Source organism: Opisthocomus hoazin, chromosome 19 (assembly GCF_030867145.1).
Source record: "Opisthocomus hoazin isolate bOpiHoa1 chromosome 19, bOpiHoa1.hap1, whole genome shotgun sequence".
Taxonomy (NCBI): Eukaryota; Metazoa; Chordata; class Aves; order Opisthocomiformes; family Opisthocomidae; genus Opisthocomus; species Opisthocomus hoazin.
The window spans coordinates 17159982-17187560 of NC_134432.1; the positions used below are offsets into that span (position 1 = coordinate 17159982).

Below are 27579 nucleotides of genomic sequence, written 5' to 3' on the forward strand. Positions count from 1 at the left end.
TCTACTGACAAAAATTATCAATAACACAAATATTGCAACAATCTCATACATGGCTCATACTGGATTCATTCCTCAAGCTCCTTTTTAAAAGAAGCTCCCAAAAGAACCTATGGGCAAAAACTCAGTAGACTTGAAAAAGGAAAAAGGCAGAAGGGGGACACACACCTACCCCTTATGTTACATTACAGGAAATCCTTTATATGTAAAGAATTATACTTTTAATTATTTATCTCACTATGTTACCAAGATGCAAATAAATGCCAAATTCTAATATCAACTTTCAATGAATGCACAGTCCTATAATGTAGGTTTTCAAAGAGTTGTTGAAAGTCTTAATTTAATTAAACCTACAGGCAGACATATACGTCTGAAAACCAAGATCCCAAGGAGGTTCTAACAGAACAGGAAGTAAAGCTGGAAAAGCTGAATAAGCTTGTTTATTCTTTTCTCTACTGTTTATAAATCCCAAACACAAGCTTTGTAAGCTTGCACATAAAAAAAAAAGCCTTACCAAAAGTCTCACAGCACAGCTAAGCATTCCCTGAAAGAACAGATTTTTGTAATCTTAAATAGCACAATGAAATGCTTTACTCTTACTAGCACCAGATGTAAACACCATGTTTTTAGAAACACAAATAGATGTATACTTCTGAGTTTCTCCACCAAAACAAATCACTTGCTGTTTGACAACAGCAATGTGAACTGTTTGGAAAAATACTAATGATGTGCATGTATTCACCTGCAGCACAAACTAAGAAAACCCCCTCGATCCCCCGTCCGCGCTGCCGCTGGACCACAACCCCGTCACTCGGCTGCCCACGCAGAAGCGCAGGAAACCGGCGGCGGACGGTTGCGAACTTCACTGTCCCGTTACACTGCCTTCCCCCTACTTGTCAAATTCCACATACCATCCAAACAACCCCCCAGTGTTCCAAGCAGTTCCTATGACTTGTGAAAGCTATGCATTGTAACAGGAGAGCTGGCAATAAAGTCTCTGAACTTAAGTAAACACTGGAAGTATGGTTTTCTTATTGTAGCACCTATAAAAGCACAGAAAACAGATATTAAGAGTCTATGGAGAAGTTGGTTGTTTGTGGGGAAACAGCTGTTCTCTCGTCCGTGTATTCAGTGCCCACCACTAATTCATTTTTAACAAGCATGCTTTGCCTTTATGCAGACACAAGCTTAACAATTCCCAAACAATGTCTGGAGAAAGATAAAATCCACATATTGCAAAACACCATCCATTAATTAGGGACAGATATCCCCACCTCATGCACCCAATAACTGATCTAAGTCACTACCAGCTTCCACACTGCCAGGAGGCAGCAGGTCAACCCCAAATCTACTAAAACGCTCAGGAAAGCTGTGAGATTATGCATCACTAAATAGTGTCTTTAACTGAGCTCAGATTCAAAGTAATACCAAACCAGATATTTATCTTGGATGATTTTAGTTTGAAATCTTAACAACACACACTCAATGCACAAACAGGAAATTTTCCTTGTTGGATTTTTTTTAATGTTGGAAGCTTACAACTGTTCTGTGTATGAGCAGTATGGATAATTAAAACAAAGTATATTTGGTAAAGTTGTCATGTGTTTGTATTATAGAACATTCAGAAAAACACCTTTCTGCGAGATTTTTATCTGCTATGAAAGGTCACACTTCAACAGCCTTGGAAACACAATCATCAAAAAACAAAAACCCGTATCAATTCTTCAGAATTGATTTTACATACTTTTTCAGCAAGCTACACTTCAGAAAAAATATTAGGGAAGTATTAATCCAACATCTAAATATATAAAAATATTGACGGGCAAACAAATTCTAAAGAACTATAGAAACTGCGATGCAAAGCTCTGTTCTGAGACCAATGCTTTTCAGTCTGGTAATCTGCACGAATCAGGGAAGTCATGAGACCGTAACAGTTTTCATTTATTTTTCTTAAGAAACATTGGCCATTTCATAAGTTTTCACGACTAAGTTACCAAAAAATTTTCTGGACTCAACTGTAATCACTTTAAAAATCCCATCTGATCTTCACTTGCACAGTTGTACCACTTCAGGATTGATTTACAGTGACAGATAATTATTGATACATCGCAAAAATCCAGCCAACAATTTCCACTGTGTTCCGCAACTGCATAGCTTTTCTCAAACAGATGAACTGGATCTTTTTAGCAGAGCACTCACTGAAGACAACTTCTTCTTGCTAAGCACAGTCCATTTTCATCACCCAAGGACCTGTTAGCTACCTCAGCCTGCCACACTGGAGGACGTACAGAGCCTTGAGAGAGTAACATTTAGCACTTCCTAATCCATCAGTGTCAGGGCTCCCTGACAGGGCATTTATTCACACGCTCTCATTGCTATTCAATTTGCTGTTTGCTCTAGGTAAAAATTCAGTGATCTCCACAGCCCCATCGATTGGGATCATTTTTCACCCTGGTTCCTGGCTGAGGGGCTGAGCCTCAGCAGCGGTACTGCTTGCTCTGCAGGACGACACTGCCAATGCGTGAAGAGCTGATTTATGAATATGGAGCAACACTGGTACCAGGGGACTAGCTTTAGCCACCAGAGACAACTGGAACATACTTACTGTTTCCGAAAGCTGAACTACAGACTTCAAGCGCTTTAATTTTATGCATGCATTTCATTATAAGTCTTGGCCAGAAGCTTTCCTAGACAAGCCAAGCAATCAGACAATCTTGCACCGTTTGCTGAAATCCAATTTTGTCCTTTGTCAGCATAAACAGTTTAATTTGATGTTTTCACTCCTGAGTAAGCACTGAGTATCTCTTAAATCTCCCTTGCAAGGAAGGACACCACTCTATCCACCCACAAACACGCTCCAGCACATTAAAACAAACAAAACCCCAATACCTCAACAACCTTTCCTATTTAGCACTGAATTTCCATCAATTAACTGACCAAAAATACCTACCCTGATTTAATAAACTGCCCTTAGAACATTTGGAAAAAAATGACAAACAGTAGATTAGTCCAGGACCGAAATACAATTCCAATTACTATCTCTGATTTGACCTTTGATATCTTTTCTGCTCTCTCAGTTCTATCTTTCATTTATATGCATAAGCAAATCTTTTCAGTAAAATACATCCAAGTCACTGGAGAAAGTATCCGTGTCCCAGGGATGGAAAGGTAAAGGACTTTCATGCTGAGCAGGGCTTTGTTCGACAGCATGGACAGAAGTAACATGCAGACCACCAGGCTGGTACAGCCCTCAGCAAACCACAGTTTAAGCTACAATGAACTTAATCCACGGATATTCTACTTCCTACTTGTTTGAACTTATTCTGCTACTATGTTATTTTTGTGGTGGGAAACAGAAATGGGCAGGATTTTCAAGAATGCCACATTTTAAATCTTTTAAGACAGGCACAAAAGTAACCAGGTACATAATGGCAACTGTGTGACTTTATTCTGGCAATGAACTCCCAGCAGCTATCAGTATAGAGTCAGTTATGGTTCTACAGTTTACTACAACATCGGGTGTAAGGCAATTACAAGAATCAGACATTTACTTTTTTTATATCAAAGGCTAAACAATGACATCACATGACCGTTGCAGGGATTTTCTCTGCCAAGCGCGTAATCCTGAGGCAGTGGCACCATCTACCGGTCCCCTGCCGCCCCTGCAGAATTTCCACAGGTTAATCACAGTTCTCGCTCACAGTTAACCAGATGATTCCGTTTCACAGCTGCACTGTGTCAGCAGCGGAAATATCCAGAAAAAAAAGAAAGAAAAACCTTTAATATTTCCAAGAATACATTAAGTAGGTGTTTCACCTGTAGATGCCAACCACGAACAGAAAAAGATTAACTAAAATTGAAGTTGTATTTTCCCATCACGGAGTCGGCTTAAAAGCTGCATCAGACATTGGTTGAATCTGACTTACTGATCTGACAGACTTCATTCTCAGATCAGTTTTCTTTTACGATGTATTTATTTGGACTCTACATTCACTTCTGTAGTTCTACCAAAATGAACTTTCACTTTGGATCTGTGTTTAGTTTTGAAGACTTGGATGACTTTAAATGAAAGTGTCCTCTTGAGGATGGGAGAGCAAAAACAAACTGGTTATGTTTAGAATTTTACTTTTTCCAGATAAATTATATTCTCAGTAGGGCATTAACCTTAAAAGCCACAAATGAAACTGTGCAAGAATATTATTAGCTCAGAACGCACTAGTTTGATCTCTGAACAGTATCTCAGTGACATCTCTTACCTTTTTTACCCTTCACTCCTAGATTATTGCCTATAAATCACAAAAGAATTCAGAACTAACCAAACAAGTTCAACACTACCATTGAAAACACTCACTTTGCCAAAGAATGGGCAAGTTCGGTGATATTTCAAGACGTGTGTTCTTCCCTTCATGTGTTATTTCCCTTCTCAAAAAAATTCAAGGATGATGGTGATCACTAAGGCTCATCCTGGAAGTGGCACAGCTTATCATAGCTTATCTCTTCAGGATTCTTACCACAGGGACCCTCCAAGCATCCCTCAATAATTCAGAAACAGAACAAGCTGCCTAAAGAAACAATTCTGTCTAGAGGACATGGACAAAGAATAGTTAGGAGACACAGGAGGAACGACAAGTTAAACTCACAAATCAAGATTAGAGACAAATGAAGATTTTCATATTCTGTAACACAGTGTCTTCCTGAATATACTCTTATATGAGACCTCTAATCAGGTTGCTCAGCAAGATCACGGGTAAAAGGGCATATGCTCAAGAGCCATTTCACAACTTGAAATTATTGCTACTGCAAAGCAGCAGTGAGGAGTTCAAAAGTTTAATTCTCTCCTGCAGGTATTCTTCATCTCCTTCTGCAGAACTGGGAAGTAACGAAGCAATGTTTCTGCTTTAAGTGAGAAAGACAAGATGCTCCAGAAAAGCTACCTGTGATTTGCATTGTGCTATCATGTAGTACTTCTTTCCACATTAGCCCATATCCCAGTTCATAGTTGAAAAAGCACCAAATAAGAATACACTTACCAAGACTGTATTTTACAATATATCCTGAACATGACTTTTGTAATTGGCCTTGACAGGGTAGTACCCAAGTGCCAAAAAAGCATGCAAAAATCTGTGGTTTCAGCTTTCAGTATTATCACAACTCCCAATTCAAAACGGAATGAGACGTACACAGAACTGAATACACCTACGGCTCAAATTACTGCTATTACAGAAAGCGTTGCACAGACAGAAGAGTCAGGGTACTAACACTTCATAACCTGATCATGGGCTGCTAACGCCAAGTTGACCCCAGCAATACAGAATTAAACATATTTATTGAAAAGCTCCATAGAGTAGTTAAGACCAACGTAGTAGTTAAGACCAATATGCAGCAAGTAAACCAGGTGTTGCTTCACTACAATGGCACACCTTCTTGAGTAAAATACAGCTGCTACTTGGCAACAAACACCGAAACACAACAGTCCCAAAGTAGAAACAAGGCACATTTTTTTTTCCCTACTGAAGCTACAGAACAACTCCAGGCAGAATATAATTCCCCAAGTGACTCTTCAGATCAACCATGAGTTAGGACTATCTGGCAAATCAAGCTCCTAAGGATTTTTTTACAGCAAGTTTTTGTGAATCCCACAATCCTCTTGCTTTAAGCTATTCTGCGGAACACACACAGCAACCTTCCTAATACCAGTTTTTTGGCAGCTGTAGATTTAGACAGCATAACAGCTCATGCTTTTAAAGCCTTAGAAAAGAAACAGAACAGCACACCTGCCTCACAGATATGGGTAACACTTTATCTTTGAAGTCTGAGGTCTGTCCAGCTCCCAGAAAACAAGGGAATTTAAGTAAAAACCACTGTAAATAATAATTTGAAGTGTTCGCCCTTTTTACCAGGCAGTTGTGTTCCAACACTGAGGGAGTGTCACTTACCCATGGTAACGTAAGGCAATTTGTCAGTTGATCCATGGGGATATATGCTGTAAAGGTGAGGTCCCGTGACATCGACTCCCCCCAACACCAGGGCAGCGCCAATGTAGCCTTGATACCTAGGAACAACGTTTATACACAAATCTGAAAATCCTCAATAAAGCTGTGGTCCTTTTCACACAATGTAAGCATTTGAGGTTTTATTATTTTATTATGTTTTTATTTCGAGAATTCAGAGAAAACATATTCCTTCATTTCCCCCATGAGATGTTCTTGGCTGCTTTAATTTCTTAATCTCTTGTTTTGTGATACACTTAAAAAAAAAAAATCAAACTGTCCAGCAATACAGCATTAAGTGACTGAGCCGAATTACTGTCACTTTATCTCAGACACTTGACTGCACAAAACATTTTCTTTCCATTGCTTTATTTCACCCTCCTGGGGACTTTCCAACAGCTTGAACAATACCTGTAACTGAATACACCTCGTTCATTTCTTTCATTCTTTCTTTCTCTTTCAACAGCACTTTTTACTTCTGCAAGAGACAGTACTAAACAGTACTGGAACGCTTAAAGGTTTGGAGAGTACGCCCTCAACCTACGGCAATGCTCTGTGTCATGCTGCCAGGAAGTTCAACTGCCACACAATAACGGTCTGTGATCAGTCAAGCAATCAACCAAAATCTTAAGATAACTGCAGCACAACTTCCAACCATTTTACTCGTTTATCTCACTGTATCACCAGCAGAGTCCCATATTAACAGCTGTGGGGTTCAAACAGTTAAACAGTTTATTCTTTTGAAAATAAAATACATTCTGAGATTGCGATTCTATTACAAGTCATGTGCAAGTCTCAATTTTACAAGCTTGCATATTACAAAATTATTACGGGTCCACTCATCTTGCCACAAAGATACACATCAGGTTTCACTGATGTCACCAATAAGTTATTAAACTCTTGGTCTTCTATTTCTGCAGTGTAAACACTAGCAATGCAGTACAACTATAGTATCAATTCTCTAAAACACCATAGACTTGACTTTCTTCCGTCTCAGTTCAAAAGCCTATGAAGCAAAAAGCAATTATTAACTCTTTCCCAAAGTCTTGATATGAAGGTTAAGTAGGCTAAGGAAGGGTGCTCCTTGGCAGGAGCTTAAATATTATCTAGTGCTCTTAACAGCATTGTCAATAAACAAGAAACCCATTCAATTACCTGAAAAGCATTTGCTTTAGCATTCGATTAGCTGTTGCCACTCTTGGAAGTCGACCAGTAGACAGTGAATGGAGCTCCAGATTGGAAGAAATCAGCTGGGTTGTCATATCAGTATCTGCAGCTGTTCCAGCACCGCAACAACTGAAAAAATTATGAGCAAGTTGCGAAAAGGTGGGGAGAATGGGAAACAAATAACTCCGTGCTTTATCCAACACGCAGAAATTTTCTCATTGTAAAATTGAGGAAATTAGGTTCTTGTATAGTCAATATTTTCAAATCATGACATGAGATAGCCTGTTTAAGTGTAAATGAAACACCAAAAATCCCCAAGCCGTGCTAAAGAATTATCATTTTAAAGTACACCTTAGTATTTGCTGTTAGCGAAGGATGTGGCTAAACACCCCAACACTATCACCGCTACCATCACACAATAAACAATTTCAATTCTTACTAGATATTAGGAGAAATGAAGTGTATTTTTGAACAGTTCTTGTCAGCGACAACCATTCCTTCCGTTGCTCTCGTATCTGCTCCCAGGACCACGCCGTCCTACGGAAAGAGAGGATGACTGCCCAGGCCTCGACCGCCACGGGGCACCTTCCCGGTACCGACGGGGAGAGCGGCCGCAGGGCCTGGGGCAGCGGGGCGGGCCCGGAGCCGGCTCCGCGCAGGCCGGGGACGCCGAGCGTGACTCAGCAGCGCGGAACCCCCGCCACGGGCCGGGCCGGGCCGCCGCTTCCCGGCCCCGCACCCGCCTCACCTTGAAGACGACGCCGGCGATGGTGGTGCCGGTCTTGCGGGCGGCGGGCAGCCGCTGCCCCTTCCCGACGAGCTCGGCCTCCAGGAGGGAGTTCCTGCAACACAGGGCGAGAAATGGCGCCGGGCCGAGCGCTCCCCCCCCGGCCGCGGCCCCGCGTCCCGCTGCCGCCCGGGCCCGGCCCCGCCCGCGCCTCACCGAGCGCAGTTGTCGAAGCTGAAGCCGCCGCTGGGCGCCTGCAGCACCGAGACCGCCGCCATCTTGTCGCTCCGGCAGGGACGGGGGGCGCCGGCCGAGTGCTTCCGGGTCAGCCGCCGGCGCGCGCACTGGGGCGGGGCCTGGGCCGAGGCCGCCGCTCCCTGCCCGCCGCCCGCGAAATGGCGGCGGCGTCGGGGTTGGCTTGAGGACGGTGTTGGGTCCCGTCCCCTCCCCTCGGGGCTACCGGCCCGGGGCGGGGGGCCCGGCCGCCCCTGCTGGGGTTGTGCCCGGCTTCGCTTCTGCCCTGGTCTGGTAACCGAGCACAAACCCCCCTGGTGTCTGGGGAGGTCCCTCGCGTGCACGGGGCAGCAGCCCCGGCCTGGCGCCACCGCCACTACCAGCAGCAGCTGTGCCACCAGTGCCACCACCACCAGTGCCAGCAGCAGCAGCAATAGCAGCAGGCACCGTGCCCGAGCTCGGCCATCCCGGGCGCTGCAGGCCCTGCGCTCAGCACAGCCCGGGGCGGGGCGGGGCGGGGCGGGTCCGTGCCGGGCCGCAGCCGGAGGGGGCGGGGCCCCGGGCAGCGGGCGGGGCCGGGGCCTGCGCACGCGCAGCTCCATTTGCGGGTGACGGGCGGCGGGCGCGTGCTGCGGGTGCGTGCTGGGGCGCTGCACGAGCTGCCGCGGTGCGGGGATCGCGGGCTCGGGGGGCGCGGGGGGCTCCGAGCCTGGTGCCGTGTGCGAGCGGGGCTGCCTGCTCACTCACTGCGTGTGCTGCCTTTGCTGCGCCGCGCGTCAGCCGTGGGGACACTGCTCTCACTGCGGTGCGGGGCTGGGCTGGCGGTGCCGTGGGGCGGCTGGAGACTTCCAGAGGGGGTGAAGGGATGGGCGAAGGGCAGAAAGGGGAAAACATCCCCAAGGTTTCTGGTTAGACCTTACAATGAACCCGTAACTGCGTGAGATAATGGAAGCCGACCTAAAACTGCTGGGGTGTTCATGGAGCAGTGATGCAGCGAAAGGAAAAAGATAAATGCCCCTTTCCAAGATCAGGGAAGTCCTGCTGCGTGTCAGGGAGGTCAGCAAGCCTCATTTAGTATTTTCTGGGTAAACTCCATTTTCAGTTTTCCTCCAGCTTCACCGACCCGTGAAAAGGCACGGCCCGATGCGTCTGCAGAGAAAAGACCTTGTGGCAGCTGCTGGAGAAGGGATGCGTTTTAAAGCAATGCAGACGGGTAGGGAGGTTTTTCCAAAGACTGCTACATATCTACTTTGCCTTCTAGATGTACAAGTGCCTGAAATTGAAAGTGTTGTTGATTAAAAAAGTAAGATGTTATTTGTTCCAAACGTTAAATGTTTGTTAAGAGACCCTCTCTCTTCCAGAACAACACGAGAACCTCAGTAGTGCATTGGCTTCTTGCCTAAAAGAAACCTTCTCCAAGTATTTCACCGACTCAAGTGCCTTCCTCCTTGAGGTCGCTGATGCTCAGAACGTGACATCGTTAGGGTGGGCATTGCTGAGAGGAGCAGGCCTGCGTTCCATTCCACGAGGAGCGAAGGCTCTCCCACCAGGAGCGCGGCAGACGTCTCGCAGACTCCCTCTGAACGGTGCCCAGTTAGCAGATGGCCTAAAGATGAAACTGGGGTCCCGTGTGTCCAGACCAGATCTACGTGTCTGCGGTGGCCTTCATTATTTAAAAATGGGTGTTCTCCATCGGTGTGTTATTCAGATGAATGTATGCAAACAAAAATAGGATGGGTGGGCAAAGCCATCGTGCAGTGTCTGCTTTTTCCTCCAGTGCTCAAAAATACATTGCCAATGGGAGGGAACAAAAACAGCCACGGGGAAGAAAATCAAAACCCAGCCACTTTCTTAATTGTACCAGTCTTGCACGAAAACCCCACCAGCCATGCTCGGGCAGGAGGAGCTGCAGAGCCAAGCGTGGCACCAGCGCCTGCCAGTGAACAGGAGAGTCCTGTCATGAAATGTGAAAGAATCAGCTTCTGTTAGGGATCGGGGTACGAGAGATCCTCTGATTTACAAGCTGTCACCGAGGACGCCTTGCAGATGGCGAACTCCGTGACATGTGCTGACATTGCTCGAAGTTGCTGTGCTGCTGAAGAGGGGGGAAAGACGCCTGACACTCAAAATCCGGAAAAAAGGAACGGATGTGTCTGTTTGGATTCCTGAGTGCCCTTTGGCTTCTGTTGGCTGTCAGAAAGCCATGTTGCTGTGTCCCACACAGGCCAGGGGCTCCTGGTGGCATGTTCTGAAGCTGGTGGAGCTCCAGAGATGACTTTTTTGGCATAGGCCGTATCAAACAGTGTCCTGTGTGTGGATTCATCGCTGCTATGTCCTGTAGGGCGCAGGTGAGGCTTGGCTGCCTCTTTCGAGGCAGAGCACACACACTGCGAGCATTTGTTCCACCAGACCACAAAAGACCATCTTTAAGATAAGCACACAGAGAACCTGCACCCCACACTCTCTTCTCCCCCTTCTTTCAGCCCTGGAGTAACTAAAATCCCATTTTCTTGTACACCAGTTAGGGTGGGAAGCCGTCTGAGAGAAAGAACGTCCTGCTGCCAGATGCTCTTTTTTTTTTTTATTCTAGCACAGTTGTTTTTCCCTTTACTTGATAAAGTTAAAATAAACAGTCTCTGGGGTGAATTACAGGCGTCAAAATTGGATTGGCATACAAACTGTAGAGCAGTTGGTGGTTGGGAGTCTGGGGAAAAAGAAACAGCAGGTTTTAGCTAGAGGGGACAACAGCTTTATTTCCCTCTTGGTCCTTGACAACTAAGCAGATGTCCTGCAATTATTGTTTTACCTTCTAGTCATATAGCATCGTTGCCTATCCTCCCAGGTACGCGACTGGCTCTTTTGCAGATGTGCAGGTACATCTCTTCCCGAGTTCAGAGCCACCTTAGTGCACCACTAGCTCCATCTATTGCCAGTTAATGGCTGGCTGAGATTCAGACAAATGCGTGTTTCTCCATGTCAACTTTATGGGATACCTATTTCCAGTCCCATGTATGTAGATACAGCTCGTGGTCGTAAGAATAAGGTATTTTCTGTACATCTTATGTGGTCTTTTTCACACCCGTTGTATCGGAAACTTTTCTTCTGGGTTGATGCCCTCCACTGTATGCAGAGATGTCTTGTTCATGTTTTCTCCAGCCCTGCAGAGCCCTCCAGTGCAGACCTCATCAGGACCACTGAACCCTGACAGCTGCCCTGTGTTCCTCTGGACAGATGATGGGGCAATGCGTGGCGTCGCTACGTATAGCCATCATCACTGGGTACCCACTGTAGTACGCTGGAAGAAGCATAATGTGACGATCCTGTTCTGAAGAGCTCGGTGAGTCTGAAAGTATTCAGAAGAAAGCACAGCAGGGAAAAGACTGTCAAGTTAAATGAGGTTTTAAGGTTCTGGGCCAATATATAAAGGAGTGCTTGCATGGTCTCCTGACGGACAGCAAACGGTCTGTTCAGCAGTTTCTGTTTAGCATGAGGACAGTCATCTTTGCACTGTTGGAAATACCCTCTTGGAAAATCTAGGGCTACATACTTTCAGGGCTTACCTTCACCTGGTGTGATGAACTTTGCTGAAGCCTGAAGAACGCAAACTTTTCTCTTTACTTTTTAAAGCAGTCTTGACGTCTGTTTCTAGCCTTAACAAAGCTGCAACCCAGGTTTATCATCCTACAAGACATCTGACAGGGAAGTTAAATAGCACTCCAGACACATTTTTAAAATCTTACTTGGAATACCAGGAATGTTCGTGTTTTTCTCAACAGGTGAGCATTGAAGCTGAAGCCTGTGTCTTTACAGTATGTGTATGTATGTAATGTATATACTCCCAGGTACGTTAGTGTCTGCATTTGTACCCTGCCTGGCTTCCCAGTTTTGTCTTCAGTGCTTTCTTTGTGCGTGAAGGCCAAATGACATCTTAAATTCTTCGACCTTATTTAAAGAGACATTGGGTAACTTGGAATGTTTAACAAAATCTTCAGTACAGCTTTACTCTGCGAAGCTTGCACCTGCTCTTGCAGTATGAAAGACAAACACGCTGTTTCTTCAGGGTAACAAGTGGAAATCGTCAGTCAGTTTTTGCTCCTTAGAATAAGAGAGTTGCAAAAAGTAAAATCTTAGCAGATGAGGCTTTTGATCCTGTAGAGACAAGACTGGTTTTATGTAACGGGACAGAGCGATGGGCAGAGGTTTCCATTGTTCCGGCACTCTCCGATGGAGTAACCCGGCACCTGACCCCGTTTGCCGAAGGCTTTCGAAGGACAGCCAGGCAGCCCTGATCGCCACAGTCAGCCCGACAGCTGCACACACGGAGACTGTCTCCAGCGCTCCGAAGTACGGCAGTGAAGCCTGCGCTCTGCTAGGTAAAAGTCAGCGAGGATCCCAGTATAGCACTGGTGAGAGCATGGTGCCCAGTAGCTTGTGGCTATGGGACTGGTGCCTACAACCGATCAAAATGAAAGATGACAAAAGATCCCTGGCACATGCATGTGGAATGACAGTCAATTAGAGAAACCTAGGAAATGCTTTCTTGTGCTGTGAGCAGCCACGCTTGTATCTCCGCTGCGTGAAGTCCAGATAAATGGCTGACTGCCCTTACGCTCAACGTTCGTCCGCAGGACTCACTGGGGTCCTGCATCCAGCCCTGCATGGGACTGGTTTTCATTAGAGCTGTCTGGAGGCAATGCAAATTGTCCAGAAGCTGAAAGCACATACTGCAGTTGTGCCTGAACCCTGCTCGTGGCTGCGTCTTGCGCGTGTTCCAGCAAACACACTCGCTATTCCCAAACTCGCCAGCAGCTCCTGCAATGTCCCAAGGTGAACTCGTGCTAGGAGTGGAGCCAGGCAGAGAGATAATCACTGAACTGGAGGGTAAATGCACCATGTGTCTCTCCCGTTCAAAACCATTCGAGTTTCAAACATCTTGCCTCAGCAACGATCTGTTGCAAACTGCAGGCCAAGAATCTGTCAGAAGGATTTAAATACACTTCTGACAAGATCAGAACTAGATAGACTAAAACTTTACCAACCTGTGGCTAAAACAAAGCTCATCAAGCAGGTGCTTGCATGGGCCGGGACGGAAGGTGATCTCTCGGGGATCTTCTTTGTGGTGCAACTGTAGCTTCTGAAAGAAGGAGACGTATTTGAGGTGTTTAAACAGGAAATAAAGAGTGGACCTGAGTCTGAGAGGGTGTCTTCATTACTTTGAAAACTGAAAGAAGAGATTGAAGCTGGGAGCAGACACGTGTTGCAGTCAGGGAGATGAGGCACTGAAATGTGAAGCAAGTTCCCAAGAGTTTCTGAAAGAGCCATTTTCTGATTGGGGAAAAGGAGCTGGCAGAGGCACAGACGTAAGGACTAGGCTGTCTCCCTCCGAGGGAGGGGGAAAATGAAGTGCACGGGGAGCCCTTTGCTTGTGTTCAGCTGAAGGAGGTAGGACGCGAGAAACTCGAGAAAGTCCAGTGCTGATCTTCCGCTATTTTCTAGCGTTATAATACTGAAGTCATTATGCTACTGTCTATCACTTGTCAATACTGTTTAGGAGAAGTGCCTGAATTTCTGGTGTTCTGTTGACAATTGCAAGAGTCCTTCTGTTAGTAGCATTGGAGTAAGTTTTCAGCTTTATTTAGGCTCTGGCAGAACAAGCTGGCAAAACTACACGAGTTGGAAGAGGAGGAAGAGAGTTTCAGGTATGAAGAGATCTCTGTGCGGCTCTCCAAGATGATGCTGCATGTCATTAAAAGGGAAGTGAAGTGAGGACCCTCCGTCTGGACTGTGACTATGCATTTGAGTCGACTGAACGTGACTGCAGAGGTACAGGGGTTATTAAGACAGGCTGAGCTTCCAAAAATAGTTGTTGGTAACCTGTGAGTGTTCACATTTGCAGAACACATTTGGGGCAGCAGGTAGAGGTTGTAAATACGTTAGGGCTGTACCCTGCCGTACTGCAGGAAAAGTGTCTCCCATTTGCACTGAGAAATACCACTAAATGTGAGTGAAATGGGAAGAAAAATACAGTGGGAATACTGAGCAGAGGGAACCCAGTCTTTAACTGGGGTGATGGGGAGCTGGACAGCCAGGGGTACTGCAATCTCCCTTGAAGAAAACCGCATGGAAGTGGGAAGCAATGCCTGGCTCTTGAAAAACAACTTGCTGCAGATGCTGCTGTGCTTGCAGACGTGCGTGGATCACAGCCCACAGCTTGCCTGGCTCTGCTTCCTCCTGTCTGAGAATGCTGGTGCTCTCCAGTGGGTTTGGCACCTTCCAGATGTTGCAGTAGGACTCAGCTGTGCCATGGATGGCCGGGAAGAGTGAAGGGACTCTCTTAGAAATGGGCAAGATGTTAGACTGGGGTCTTCCTAGCTTTGAGAATGCCTTATGTGCAGACGTCCCTTCATAATCTACGTGTGGGTCTGTGCCTGGAGTGTTGTGTTCTTTCCTCTTTCCTGCAGAAAGCAGGAGAGCACAGCAAAGTTGACAGTGGCCTATAAAATCTAAACGATCACCTGGATTGCACCCAAAAGGGATGGAAGGAGGCGAGTGTGTGACAGCCCAGTCTGAGCTGTGACTTGTCCTTGAGGGAGCAATTACACGTCCTGTGAATCTTTGGTTCCTTCTGTGCTTTCATCACCAGGTACTACACCTTCGTTCCTCCTTGGGCAGGGAAAGCCAAGGCAGCTTGGGAAGAGATGGCTCTCTTCTGTGAGCTTCAAAGCAACTCCTGGAGCTTCTGTTGTAACACCTGAGCATATTTTATAATTCTGTACTCTGTCATTTATTGCCCTAAATATCTGCATTTCACCTTTATTACTGGTTTACCTGTGACAGGAATCTAGCTTAATGTCCCAGTGCTGACAAAGATGGGAAAAGCTGATGAGTAGGGAAGTGTCCAGTTGTCTCAGTCAAATGGACAAGCGATAGTAAACCCACAGTACGGCTTTGGAGCTGAGTCTGTATTTCATCCCACGGGACGCAAAATGCTTTTGCCTTCCCTGGGATCACAACAGGAACCACCGAACATCCTAGAGGAAAAACTGAGGGTGGCTCAGATACTGATGGCAGCTGATCTGCTGCTGAACCGATCATTCCAGCTGCACAGGATTAGTTGCCTGGCACTGGAAAAAAGCTTCATTCTGTACCTGGTGGAAGCAAAGCCTCACATCCTTTTTAAGCCATAAAAGCCATAATTACTTTTCTTACCACTCACTGTTGCTTTGTATAAATAGCCATAAGGTATTTTAAGGAGTCTTTTGTGGGAGGTGGGTCTGCTTTGCTGGGCAAGAATGCATGGTGCAGGGAGGTGCTGTGACTCCATGGCCAGCCCAGGGAGGGCCTCCAGGGAGGCACAGTGGCCCTGGGGACCACTGTGTCCCTCAGGGCTGCCCATGCTCCTCGGCATCATACCTGCATGTGGGCAAGGGTCTCCCAGCACTGGTTGTTGGGTACACATATTGATGTTGTGCAGTGTGGGAGAGAGCAGAGATAAGGAGAAGGCTCCTTGCAGCTGCCTGAGCTAGTCTGACCGAAACACTGCTCCAGAACTGCAGAGTCCCCCGGGGCTCAGCCAGACGCAACACGCTTCCTCGTCCTCAACATCTGCATTCCCGTAAGCTGATGTGGAACTGCTTATGCCGGGTGGTTGTAGATCCTCCCTCCTGTCTTGTGACTGACATGATTAAATCCTGTAAAGCGATGGTTTCTCTACTGCCAGGTTCCTGCAGCGAGAGCTTGGGCCATCTGCTTAATGGTCTGTTGCGTTTCTGGTCGCATGGTGCTGCGGTACTGGCTGGAGCTCTGCTGTTGCGCGACAGTCGCGTATGGAAAGCGTTACCCTTTAATGTGAAAAATGGGAAAGACAGATGCAATCTGGGTCTAATATTGTTCTTGTTATTATTCCTCTCATCTCTCAGGAACTCTCTCGCTGCTGCCTTTCCTCTCTCCATCTGAGCACCACAGCCCCTCTTCTTGCTTGATAAAGCAGGCGCAGAGTCACCGTCTCCCAGAGCGAGCTCCCGGCCTCGGGCTGTTACTCAGGGTCTCCAGAAGATATGAACCATTTCTCCACGCTGTTTGTGAATCGGAGCCCGTGGGTATCAACCAGTCCCATTGCTTCTGAATGCGCTGCACAGCAATAATAGTTTGCAAACTTTTTGTTAGCTGTGATTACAGGTTAAAGTGGATCCACAGTGGGTGTCTGGTTAAACCAGCAAAACCCCTTTATCAGAAAACTATGGGAAAAGGATATCAGAGAGATTTAGTGTTTCAAAGAGGATCAGAACCAAATGCCCTGTCTCGCTGGTAGGAGGATGGGAGATTTAGGAGTTGTTAGTAGCTTGAGAAAAAAACAAAGGTGAGTAATAAAGGCAGGTCCTATTTTTTCCATTAAAAGTTTCTAGGCTACAGAGGTTTGTTATAAATGATGGCACTAAATAACCAGCCGTGCCCAAGCTCCCCTGAAAGGCTCTCTAATATCAGCAGCTGATGCCCGACTGCGCGGGTCCACAATGGGGTCTGTTCCTCCAGACAATGCTCCTGTCACCGGGAGACGTAGGGCTGGCAATTAGCAGGGGAGGCTCTGTGCTCGCTTTCATCCCAGACAATGAGACGGGCCTGGGAGACTGAGATTAAGGCTGGCGTGTCCGCAAGAGATTGTTGAAACCTCTCTGAGACTTGGGGGCACTGAAGAAACAAAAACAACAAAATAAAACCCTGGCTAAATCTAACTCTACAAACAAGTCTAGAAAGCAAAACAGCAGTGGAATAGGATCATTGGCCTGAGAAATACAAGCCTGGGGTTGTGGAGGAAAGACTTTCTCCTCAGCGGAGATGTCTTGTATCGTAGGAAATAAACACCAAGTGGGGTTCTGCACCCTGAGGCTGCAGTGGGAGTTCTGCACTGCTTCGCTGGGGCGAGGACAAAGCACCAGCATCCATGGAATAGATTTTTTTTACCCAGCTACTGCAAGTCCTAAGCCCTGGGCAATACTCCAAGTGTCTAGAAGTCTCCCGAATTACTAACCCTACAAAGGCCCTGAAAGCAATGCAGCAACACAAGTAGTCTCAGCCGCTTCTTGTGACCAGTTCCAAAACTGGAAGGGGAGCAGCTGACCGTCTCTGCCATTGCAGAGTGCACTATTAGAATAAACTAATCTGGTCAGCAAGCCTCTGAACTTCTTTTCTGCTGGTGCAGAAGTTCTTCTGACACGCAGGCATCAGGAAAACCACAGAGGTAAGTTAGGAAAAGCTTTTCCTTGCTATCTCTTCCATCTCATATAACTTATGATTGCCATATGTCACAAAGTAGTCTCTGCTGTGGGTCTTCAGCGACCAATCCCACGCTGTACCTTCCGCAGTGCACAGAGCAGGGAGGGGAGACACAGACACCCACTGCAGAGCTCTTCTCCTCCTCTCTGCGAGGTGCACGTCGTGTGCTGCAGGCAGGCCACGTTGCTGCTGACGGGGGCACGGCGGGGTGAGGACTGCAGGGTGGATTGGGTGGTTGGCTGCAGGAGGAGGTGAGCCAGTACAGACAGGCTCGAGACCTACGCGCTTGGGTCACTCTGTCGCCTTGGGGAGGTATTGCTCTTCCAGCCTGTGAACTTGTGCCCTCTCCCCTCAGCTTCCTGGGGGACATATCCCTGGCGTACCAGACTCTTGATGCGAAGCCTGTAGCATCAGGAAGTTTGGGCAGCCCTGATGTGACAGACTTGAAAGGAGAGGGGGAGAGGAAACTGAGAGAACTAGACAAATAGTGGCACTGCCAAACAAGCAGGTGCCTGGCCACGAAGCACACCAGCGCAGACCTTCGGCGTGCAGAATAAGGACACTTGTTTGGGAACCTGAAGAATTAGCTTGAACACGCGTCCTCTGTGTCTCTCTGCTGCAGAGCTGTGAATGGGAAATGGCATCTGCGATCCAAACTCCAAAGAACAACCTGTGCACTTGATGAGTGCTGCTAACTAGCTTGGCCGGTCAGTCGGTCACTGCGTAGCTGCAGACCGGTCGTCTGGGCAATGTGTGCATGGAGGCTAGGGGGTGATGCCATGACTTTCTCCAGAGGAGGTGGAAGAGTTGTCTAGATTTTTCCAGGCACTGCTGGTTCTGATAGCTTGATCCCTGTGAGAGTGAGAGCGTGTGTTAACAGCTTGCCTGGAGTGACAGACATGGGATGTCCTGGACTGACGTGGCCCTGTCAGAGGGAACAGCGGGAAGTCGTGCCATGACCGGATCACTGCAATGCAGAGTTAATTGCTTCCTGAATACTGACGAATCTCCTTTTGGGAGAGCTGACCTGGAGGTCCTGCAGGAGCAGAAGCCAGCAGCCTTCCAGCCAGCAGGAGCCCATGGGACAGCAAGCTCCCGTTTCTCATTACACACGGGAGTCTCAGGGGTGCAGGAAGGCAAAGGAGAGGAGCTTTAGCACAGAAGTGTCTGTTCCAGGGATGTGTTAAATATACAGGCTGAGAACATGCACAGAAATCCATTAGTCCTGTTCCTATTTCAGTGGCAGATTGTGCATTCCCAGCCTTCAGTCTGCCACAGCCTGGTGTTTGTGGAAGGCTCAAACTGCCCGTTTGCAATGCCCTTCTGCAGGGGTGAATGGCGTTTGATGGAGGCTTTGTCAGTGGAACTGGAAAGCAGAAGTGTTTTGGCCCCATAGACGCAGTTTGGAGTTTTAGTTTCTGCATGTGAGAGATGTCTGGGCTCTGTCTGCGTTCATCAACAAAGTGCCTGAATTAGAGGCAGCAGAAGGCTCAGATTCTTACCCACACACTCACAGATAGCCCAGCTGCCCCTGTTCAGGTGCTCAGGATCAGCCAAGAGACAAGCAGCAGCAGCTTCACTCTTCCTTCTGAATAATAAGTAGTTGGACAGTCGAAGATGGTTTATTAGGATGGAGACTCTGTGCTTTCAGCTCCTTCCAAACCCTGCGACAGACGCATCCCTTGCAGAAGCAGAGAAACATCCACATGCAGATAAATAAGCCTTGAACTGCAGAAGCAGCGCTGGTACCGGTGTGAGGCATCAGGGCCAAACAGCAGCTTGTGAAGTTTTCAGACGTGTGAAAGTGTAAAATAACTGCGGTACGGCGGGCGTGTGGCATCCGGCCGCAGCCGCAGCACCGGGCGCGGGGAGGTGAGGCTGCATCGCTTTTATCAGTGCCTCCGAAGTCAGCCCAGGGCAAGCCCTGCCTCTGCTCTGAACCGAATCGGATTCAAAGTTTGGATGAGATTAAACTCCATGAGGAGGAGCTGGGTCAGAGAGAGGGTCGGGTTTGTGCCATAAAAAGTGGGGAAAAAACAAATGCTGGAGTAGTCTAACATCTACAGCTGGGCTAAGGAAATGTTGTTTTGAAGGATGACTCTGCAAGGGACAGGCTTGCAACACGACCTCGTGATCTCTGACACGCAGAGCGCTTTGTTCCATTTTTCAGTGCATCTTGCTCAGACACATGGCTTTCTCCTCCGCTTGGCAAATATTTGATTTATCAAGATTAACATGTTGCTAGCCCATGTGCTGGGAAGCTCTTCCAAGGGTTGTGTGAAAGATGTGCCTTGAGGGTGGCAGATCAGGGTTTACTGACTGGTGAGGGTAACGCTTCTTAAAATGCACCTGAGCTGATTTTTTAAATTGACTGCACGTAAACAAAATTGCAACCTATTTCAAAATAAGCTAACCCAGAGTGACAGCGTCACCCAGACTGCGCAACACAATTCACCCTTTGCTCAGCTGCTTGTTAGAGAGATTTACAGGCATTAAAAGGACGCTGGGATTTTACCATCTAACCGTCCCAAGGTCAGATGTCTGCTTGCCAAGGTCTTCTTCCACTGGATGGACATCTCTTCACCCTAGGAACTCTGTTATTTCTAATCTGTTTTGAGGTCTGTGAAGGGAGGCTGACTTCGGGAACTGCAGCTGCCTTAAGGAGACAGCTGCCTGGCTGGAATATTTGCTTTGTGGGAATTAGTGCCGATGCAATGCTGAACGACCGGCACTGGTGGCGACGACCCCGCTGCCACGGCGAGGAGCAGAGGGATGGCAGCACCCACGTGCGCGTGCGGCCGCAGGAAATCCTCCGGCGAGCTGAGGGCCACGGGAAGCGTCCAGCGGGCCAGGCGCTGGGCCCCGCTCTCTGGGCTTGCTCAGCCGCCCAGGAGCCGGCGCTCTTTGGGGCGTTTTAAGTGCGATTTTAGGTGAAAGGACAACGAGGTGCCAAGTGTTAGCTGCCACTTGCTGGCTGTGGCCTTTCCTTTGAAACGCCAGCAAAGCGTTCTTGCCAGAGTCTCTAGAGCCGCCCTTGATTCCAGCTAAAGCATCAAGTCTGACTTGAAAGTCCAGCGTGTGATTCTGGAAGTTAGTTCAAATTTAAACCCAAAGAACTTGTGCAGGTGAGGTCAGAAGCTCAGGCGGCGTTCAGTGAGCACAGGCGACACTTCTTCACCTCTCCGCATCTGCACAGAGGATGGTTTATTGTCATGGTTATAGAAAAGAGGAGTGATGCTGGAGGTTGTGGGCTGGATTCCATCTCTAATGCTACCAGAAAACTCCATTTAATGCTGTTCCAAAAGGTGTTTAACTAAGACACAGGCATAAAATAGTTTACTAGCTGCTGGGGAACATTAACTCTTATTAAACCTGATTCAGCCATAAGTTTGAAAAACACTTTGCGCTTTTCCTCCGAAGATCTTTGGTGTAACCTTGGGCTCTGCCTCCTACGCGTTGCTCCCTCCGCCACCGAGGGAGCGGGACCCGGTTCTGGCCAAACGGCAGCGCGTAGCAGAGCCCTCTCCCAGTGCTGCCATGCTGCTTCGCAGGCGTTCGGCGCTCCGTGCCGTGCTGTCCCGAGTGCCAGGCCGCTTCCCAGCTGGCAGCGGGGACTAAGCAGCCCGGAGCAGCTGCCTGCAAAGTCCATTCTTCTGTGGGAGATTTACTGCAGCGAGCAGAGGCGCTGGGATGCGATAATTGCCTTCATTCCCGGACGAAGACCCTGAAGAACAAAAGCCAGTTGCCCGTGAGTCCATGGCGTGATTCAAGCATTCGCTCGGAGGGGAGGAGTGGGAACTCTGTGCCTGTTGCTGTAGCAAAAGTGAGCGGTCATTAACCAAACGAGCACTCTGTCCCGCGCGGTGGGCAGCGCTGCCGGCCCAGGGAGGTGGCCTGGGCCCTCCAGCCTCCACGTCCTCCCCGGGGCCACCGCGGGCCTGGGCTGGAGGAACCACCAGAACTCCAAAGCCGCTCGGCGAGGACGAGATCCCACCGGGGACGTGCGGGAGGTCCCCGCGGAGCTGCTGCCGGTGTGACGCTGCCTTTCCGCCCTGCCCGGCTCACCCGGGTCCGTTTGTCCTCCCGGACGTCTCCTCTGAGCTGGCCTTCCTCACCGGGCTGCCAGCTGCGGGAGGAGCCCCGCACCCGGACCTTCTGCCAAGCCCCCGTGCCAGCGTTCCTGGGAAGCTGCCCCGGGGGCTTCACGGAGCAGCGATCGCGGGGAAGCGCATCCCGCGGGCTGCGGGCGCGGCGGGCTGTGAGTGCTGCGCTGCGGGCCGGGGGTGCGGGCCGGCGGTGCGGGCCGGGGGTGCGGTTCAGGCGCGGCCCGGCGCTGGCGGGGCGGGGCGGGGCGGCGTGCGGGGGCCGGGGCGCCCGGCACGGAGGAGGCTCGGCGGCGGGGCGTGCGGCGGGGCGGCCGCTCAGTGCGGAGCCGTGCGGGGCGCGGGGTGAGGAGCGGGGCGCCGCGTGAGGAGCCGAACAGGGTGCGGAGTGCGGGGAGGGGTACGGGGTGCGGTGCACGGAGCCGAGCAGAGCAGAGCGCGGAGGGCGGGGAGGGGTGCGGTGCACGGAGTGCGGTGCGCGGAGCCGAGCGGGGCACAGAGTGCGGGGCGGGGTGCGGGGCGCGGAGCCGAGCAGAGCGCGGAGTGCGGAGCGGGGTGCGGTGCGCGGAGTGCGGTGCGCGGAGCCGAGAGGGGCGAGGGGCGGGGTGCGGGGCGGAGTGCGGTGGCCCCGCGGAGCAGAGCGGAGCGGGACGGAGCGGCCCCGCCGCGGGAGCCCGCTGTGCGTCAGGGGCCACCAAACCCCCCGAGCAACGTTGTTAGACCCCCGGCCTGCGTTATTCGGGCCTTGCTGCCGGCGGGACCGCGAGGAACTCCCCCGCCGCCGCCTGCCCTGCCAAGACCGCGCTCCCCATCTGCAGAGGCTGCATCTCCAGGGGCTGCATCTCCAGGGGCTGCATCTCCAGGGGCTGCATCTGCAGAGGCTGCATCTCCAGGGGCTGCATCTGCAGGGACCTCCAGGGAGGACCGGGGGCTGCCGGCACGGGTGGAGAAGCGGGAGGCTGGAGGTGCCACCAGTCCGATGAGCGCAGAGCCACCCATGCTTCTCCCTGGGGGGCCTGGAGCTGTGTTCTGGGTTCTTAAAGTCACTGCTGAACTTGGGAAGGCTGCTTGTGAACGTGTTTATAGAGTCCGGGTTTCAGGACTGGTCTCCATAGTCCCTTAGCAGCAAAGTGCTTAAATGTGTGCTTTTACTCGGCACGCGGGAGAGCCCCGTGGAGAGCAAAGAGATTATTCACGGCCGGCAGTGTCAGTGCCGAGAGACAGCTTTAGGGTTTGTTTGCACTGGAGATCACGTTGCCAGCTTCCATGCTTGCATCTCTACACACCCTTATCTGCGACTTCACTAGATTTTATAGGGCCATGCACTCAGGGTTTCCTTCCACCGAGGCCGAGTGCCGCGGCAGCGCCCTGGCGTTGGGCAGCTCTGGGACGGCTCCGTGGCACCGAGCTGTGTGTTCAGGCGCTGCCCGGGGAGGCTGGGTGTACTGGTCTGCAGGATCCATTCTGGTGCTGTGTTCCTGCGGGCTTCACAAGAAAGGAGGAAAGCTGCCAGTGGTGTGACACTGTTTAACAATGCAATTTATGATGGCTTTTTTATTTAGTTGATGCAGATAAAGAGGCTCTGCTAACTTGTTTGTCGATTTATGTCACACATCTGTATATGTTTTACGTTTAATTATTCTGTATCCTGGAAACATATGTTAAGCTGAGACCTTGACTTCTTACTGAGAATTATTTTGATAGGATACTACCCAGGGCCAATATTTCAGAGAAAGTTGTTTCCTCTTTTTTGATTCAAGCGTTTCAGAGGAAAGCAGCCTTGTCTGAGAACTAGCTGCCTGCAGAATGCTTCTGTCTCTGCAATGCATCTCTAGTAATATTTCGTTTATTCTAGCAAAGGGTGAAAGCTTTCCAGCTGGTCAGCATGTTTAGGAGAGACCTGAGACCTGATTCTTGGTTCTTCAGCTTTCTGGTGAGCTTTACAGTAATTTTCAGAATTTGAGTATTTGAGATGATGCTTTATATGAATGTCACCAAACATGCTCTCCACCAGGTCGGCAGTCTGTCCAGGAGTCTCTTTGCCTTTGCAGCCCTTGCCAAGAATCAGACTTCTAAAGGTTAGTGTTTTTGTCAGCTCTTCTGTATGTTTTTACAATCAATATTCAGCACAGAGAAACAATGCATAAAAAGGTGTCCGGTGGCAGAAACAAAGGGGAAGAAACTTTTTCTGATATTCTGTTTTGTGGCTGAAATTATATTTTCATAGCTAAGTATTTGCTTGGCTAGCTATGAAATTACTGTCTAAAATCAGGTAAGTACTGCTCAGCTGCTGGTCTCTGCGCCACTGTAACTGCGAACAAAACAGACTGTTTTGTGGTTGCAAATTGCATCTGCAAATGCAGAAGCTGGTAGGAGCTCGGAGATGGGGATAAAATGAGAAAATTTGCTGGTACATAACTACTTTGAACAAGCTACCCTGAGGGCAGTGCCTGGGCATGCCACAGTAAGCTTTTTCTTTGGACTGAGCTCAGCAAGGTTTTGGGTGTCCCCCAGCAGGGTGCACAGCTCCAGCCCGAGGCCAGCGATTCGCTTTGTCAGCAGACTCACAGATGTCCCTCACTGTAGGTCCAAGACAGCCTGGACTTTTCTGTCACACTGCACCCACTGAACGTCCCGAGGGCTGGATACAGAAACGAGCTCCTGCCTTCAGCTCTTCCGGGGTGCACCAGGCAGTGCTTGTAAACGCTTGGGGATGCGGCAAGAGGCTGGCCCTGTAGTGTGTGTGGCACGAAACTGGGCTGGAGAGGCTTGCTGTTTCTCCACATTGTGTGTGTGTCTTTCTCCAGGTTTTGCTCCTGTCACGATTGAGACCTCAAGACACATGTACGAATATGTGGCCACTGCTTTGGACTGGTGGCATGCGGACAGATACTGTGAACAACACTTTGCTCAGTTGCTTTTTGAACCCCAAGACAGTGAGCAAGCCTCCTTTAGCAAGCTGCTGCAGTCCCACCACATCAGAGGTTCTGTCTGGCTAAACGAAAGGGATGGTGTCCTGCACAAACCAAAATGGAGACGTGAGTATAAGCGGGCTTGGACTATTTGGAGAGATGTTCTTTACTGAAAGAGTGGTCAGGCATTGGAACAGGCTGCCTAGGGAAGTGGTGGAGTCCCCATCCCTGGAGGTGTTCAAAAAATGTGTAGATGTGGCACTTCAGGACATGGTTTAGCAGGCGTGGTGGTGATGGGTTGACAGCTGGACTAGATGATCTTAGAGGTCTTTTCCAGCCTTAATGATTCTATGATTCACTGCTGGATCTTTTTCATTCTGAAAAACTAAACTGACTGGAAAAGTTGCCACTCGTTTTTTGTTGTCACAGTGGTAACACCTAGGACCTCCAGTCACAAGCTGGAACTGGCAGCATGAGCAGCAGTGATCCCTCCTCATCCGCTGCCCAGTCACTGTCAAGATGTTTTAAGGCATGGCAGCAGAAGCGAGTTGCAAAGAGGGCTCCTCTGCTCTGCCCTGCTGTGCCATCTCCATGTAAAGCAGGTCTGGCTTCGCTCAGCCTCACCATTTGAGACCTGCGGGTCCTACAGAGCAATGACGTTAGAGACAGGACCAGGAGAACGGGCGTTCCCCCGCAGCAAGGCACCGCGTGGCAGATGCCTCACAAGTGTTATTTGACTATGCTCTTGGCTGCTGTAGCATGGGATGCTTTGGAACGTTTCTTCCAGATTCTTTGTTTGCAATCCTATTTGCTAGAAAACGAAGTTTCTGGAAATTACACTTGCTGCAATGATGCAATCTCAGCTTGCCTGCCTTCCTGATCCCCTCCAGGCACGGGGCAAGCAGAAGCCTTGCTGCATGCTTAGAGGATGTCCTTGCCTGCAGGGTCCCTGAGTTCTTAGCTTGAGTACAGAGCAATGAAAATGATGGTTTCATCCCAGTGGAAGACGAGCAGGCTTTGGCCCATGCTTCTTCCTTTTTGCTGGCTGAAATTTTCTCCTTCCAGGGTACCACACTGTACCAGTCCTGGTATTCGAAGACAAAACAGATACAAAATACGTGAAGGTGCTCGCTGACTTCCCAGCACTGCCTGCTGTCACAGCCTGCGCCCACCTCCAGTGGGACACCAGGACCCAGGAGATTGCTACCATCTTCTCCTATGCTGTTCCGGCTTTTATTAACGAGTTCCAGCTCCGTGGCTTTGTGGATGAGGAAGGCTTTGTTCGATTTGCTCTCATAGTCCACGAGCACCATTCCCCATACCTGCCCGTGTTCCGCGCGGACGGGCAGTGGCATCACTTCTGCGTGACCTGGCAGCAGGAGAACGGGACCTGGGCCATCTATGCCGATGGTAAAAGGAGGGCGTCTGCCAGCGGTTTGTGGGCTGTGGGACCGTCTGCCCCCCTGGCCATCTACGGCCAGGGGATTTTCATAATTGGGCAGGATCAAGACTCCCTGGGGGGCACCTTCATGGAGAAGGAGTCCTTCAGTGGGAACATCACCGACTTGCACATCTGGCAGAACGTCCTCGGAGCAGAGCAGATTGAGAAAGTTCGGTCGTGCTGGATGGTAGAGCAAGACCTTGTGTTTGGGTGGAGCTCAAACGCTCTGGAGGTTGAAAGCACCGTGCGAGAAGTAACCGCACAGTTTCTTTGCCCGGGTAAGTCTCGTTCCCCTCATTGCTTTGGCTCCCTCCTGCACTGGGGGTTGTGGTCCACGAGGCAAGTCCCATCCTTAGAGAGGGAATCTGGTGCAGTTTGTGGAATGATGCTTCTCACACACATGGTGCACAAGCACATTCAGAGCCGGGCTGGGCAGCTTCCAAACCGTGCTTAAAGGCAGAGTCATCGCTAAACCCTTGGTCATTGAAGACCTCTGCAATGACCCTAGCAAAGACAGCTGTTCACATGTCCTGGGCTAATTACAGGCTTTCTCTTCTACTGGGAGTAGTGGCTTCCTCAGTGCTGCTGTTTCCTGGGGTTTGCACACCCGGTGCTTCAGCGCTCTGCTGGGAGGAGGGATTCAGCCTCTCAGCCAGCTCGGCGTGACGTTACCGATAAATCACGAGCTCGGGACCTGGCACTGCCGCCTCCTCCGAGTCCCTTCTGGGCAGGATTTACCAGGCGGGTCGGGAGCGGCTTCTGAGCCCAGTCCCTGCTCAGCTCTGCCTGGGGCTGCTTGCGGAGCCGTCCGCAGATTTTGTCTTCAACGGGGTTTGTGGGTTGCGTGCAGGAAATGCGAGACCTGCTGGGGACGGCGCGTGCTCTTTGTGTGTGTTTCCACAGGGCCTGTTGAGGAATGCCGAGTTTTTGAAGTTGGCAGCAGTGGATTCAGTTTCACGTCTTGTTTGCAGTCGTTGCCTTTTATCTGTCGCTACAGAAAGGGTACAGCATCTGTTATTTATTTATTCATTACTTCCACGCATTCACTCGTGGAGGTCCTAGCTAGGATGATGGCCAGTGATGGGGAGGCCTCGTGTCTGCTCTGAAGAGAGCACGCAAAGCCTGCTGTAGCGGTGAATTTGCGTCAGTTGCACACACTCTGACAGGTTGTTTTGCTGTTCTGCAGTTAAGCAGTTGTACACGTTACATGGCTTCTGGATGCAATGCCACAGAGTGCCTGCCAAGCCAGGCATCTCCAGACTCACTGGCCAGGGGCACATGGGGAGGAGGCTGAACAGGAGCGTCAGGCTGTCTCTCCAGACGAGATTTTGTACTAGAAATAAAATACAGCTGTGAAGTCTCCTTGTCCTGACTGTCCAACAAACTTACCTGCCATCTGAGGACCATTCCCCAGGCTTTGAACGTGGCATGTGTTAACCACACTGCTAGACACCACAGCAACGATTATGCTTGTGTTTTATCCTCAGATGCGTACTGGGAACTGAAAAAAGCGCAGCTGGAATCCAGCCGTTCGCTTGTCGGCCGTGTGAACACGCGTGCAGAGAGGACTGTGGTGAGTCCTGCAGCCGCTGCAGTGGCAGCTGACACCGGGAGCAGGCAGGAGCTGTTGGGGTGGACTTGCTGGCACCTTCTGGTGTTTGAGGTCATCTTGCCAGCAGTTATGCCTGTGGCCTTTTCTGAGCTGCTGTCAGAAGGTGTGACCAGTACAGCTCTA

At 49.6% G+C, this 27579-nt stretch overlaps 2 protein-coding genes and 1 long non-coding RNA gene across 8 annotated transcripts in view; 2 read left to right on the forward strand and 1 right to left on the reverse strand.

Moving 5' to 3' along the window:
* Positions 1-8206, reverse strand: part of PSMB7 (proteasome 20S subunit beta 7) — a 26249-nt gene extending 18043 nt beyond the window's left edge. Inside the window, exons 1-5 of the mRNA XM_075439220.1 lie at positions 8098-8206; positions 7903-7996; positions 7594-7691; positions 7143-7283; positions 5934-6049 (exon numbers count right to left, since the gene is read on the reverse strand). Coding sequence (XP_075295335.1) covers positions 5934-6049; positions 7143-7283; positions 7594-7691; positions 7903-7996; positions 8098-8159 — 511 coding nt within the window. The 5' untranslated portion in view covers positions 8160-8206. The remainder of the gene's footprint in view (positions 1-5933; positions 6050-7142; positions 7284-7593; positions 7692-7902; positions 7997-8097) is intronic.
* Positions 8207-20960, forward strand: LOC142363595 (uncharacterized). Of its 2 annotated transcripts, XR_012765846.1 has the most exons (4): positions 8207-8558; positions 9218-9328; positions 11272-11891; positions 16035-20960. It is a non-coding gene; the product is annotated as an uncharacterized LOC142363595 (long non-coding RNA). The 2 variants fall into 2 exon arrangements; XR_012765845.1 differs by lacking the exon at positions 16035-20960 and having other exon boundaries at positions 11272-15790.
* Positions 20961-21009: 49 nt separating this feature from the next.
* ADGRD2 (adhesion G protein-coupled receptor D2) overlaps positions 21010-27579 on the forward strand; it is a 32274-nt gene continuing 25704 nt past the window's right edge. For 3 of the 5 annotated variants that reach the window (XM_075439189.1, XM_075439184.1, XM_075439188.1), the window contains exons 1-7: positions 21010-21646; positions 23347-23424; positions 23506-23569; positions 24299-24529; positions 25469-26122; positions 26748-26846; positions 27332-27417. In XM_075439189.1, coding sequence (XP_075295304.1) covers positions 23377-23424; positions 23506-23569; positions 24299-24529; positions 25469-26122; positions 26748-26846; positions 27332-27417 — 1182 coding nt within the window. In that variant the 5' untranslated portion in view covers positions 21010-21646; positions 23347-23376. Of the gene's footprint in view, positions 21647-21824; positions 21873-23346; positions 23425-23505; positions 23570-24298; positions 24530-25468; positions 26123-26747; positions 26847-27331; positions 27418-27579 lie in introns of those variants that run through there. The other 2 variants (XM_075439185.1, XM_075439186.1) reach the window with 2 other exon arrangements.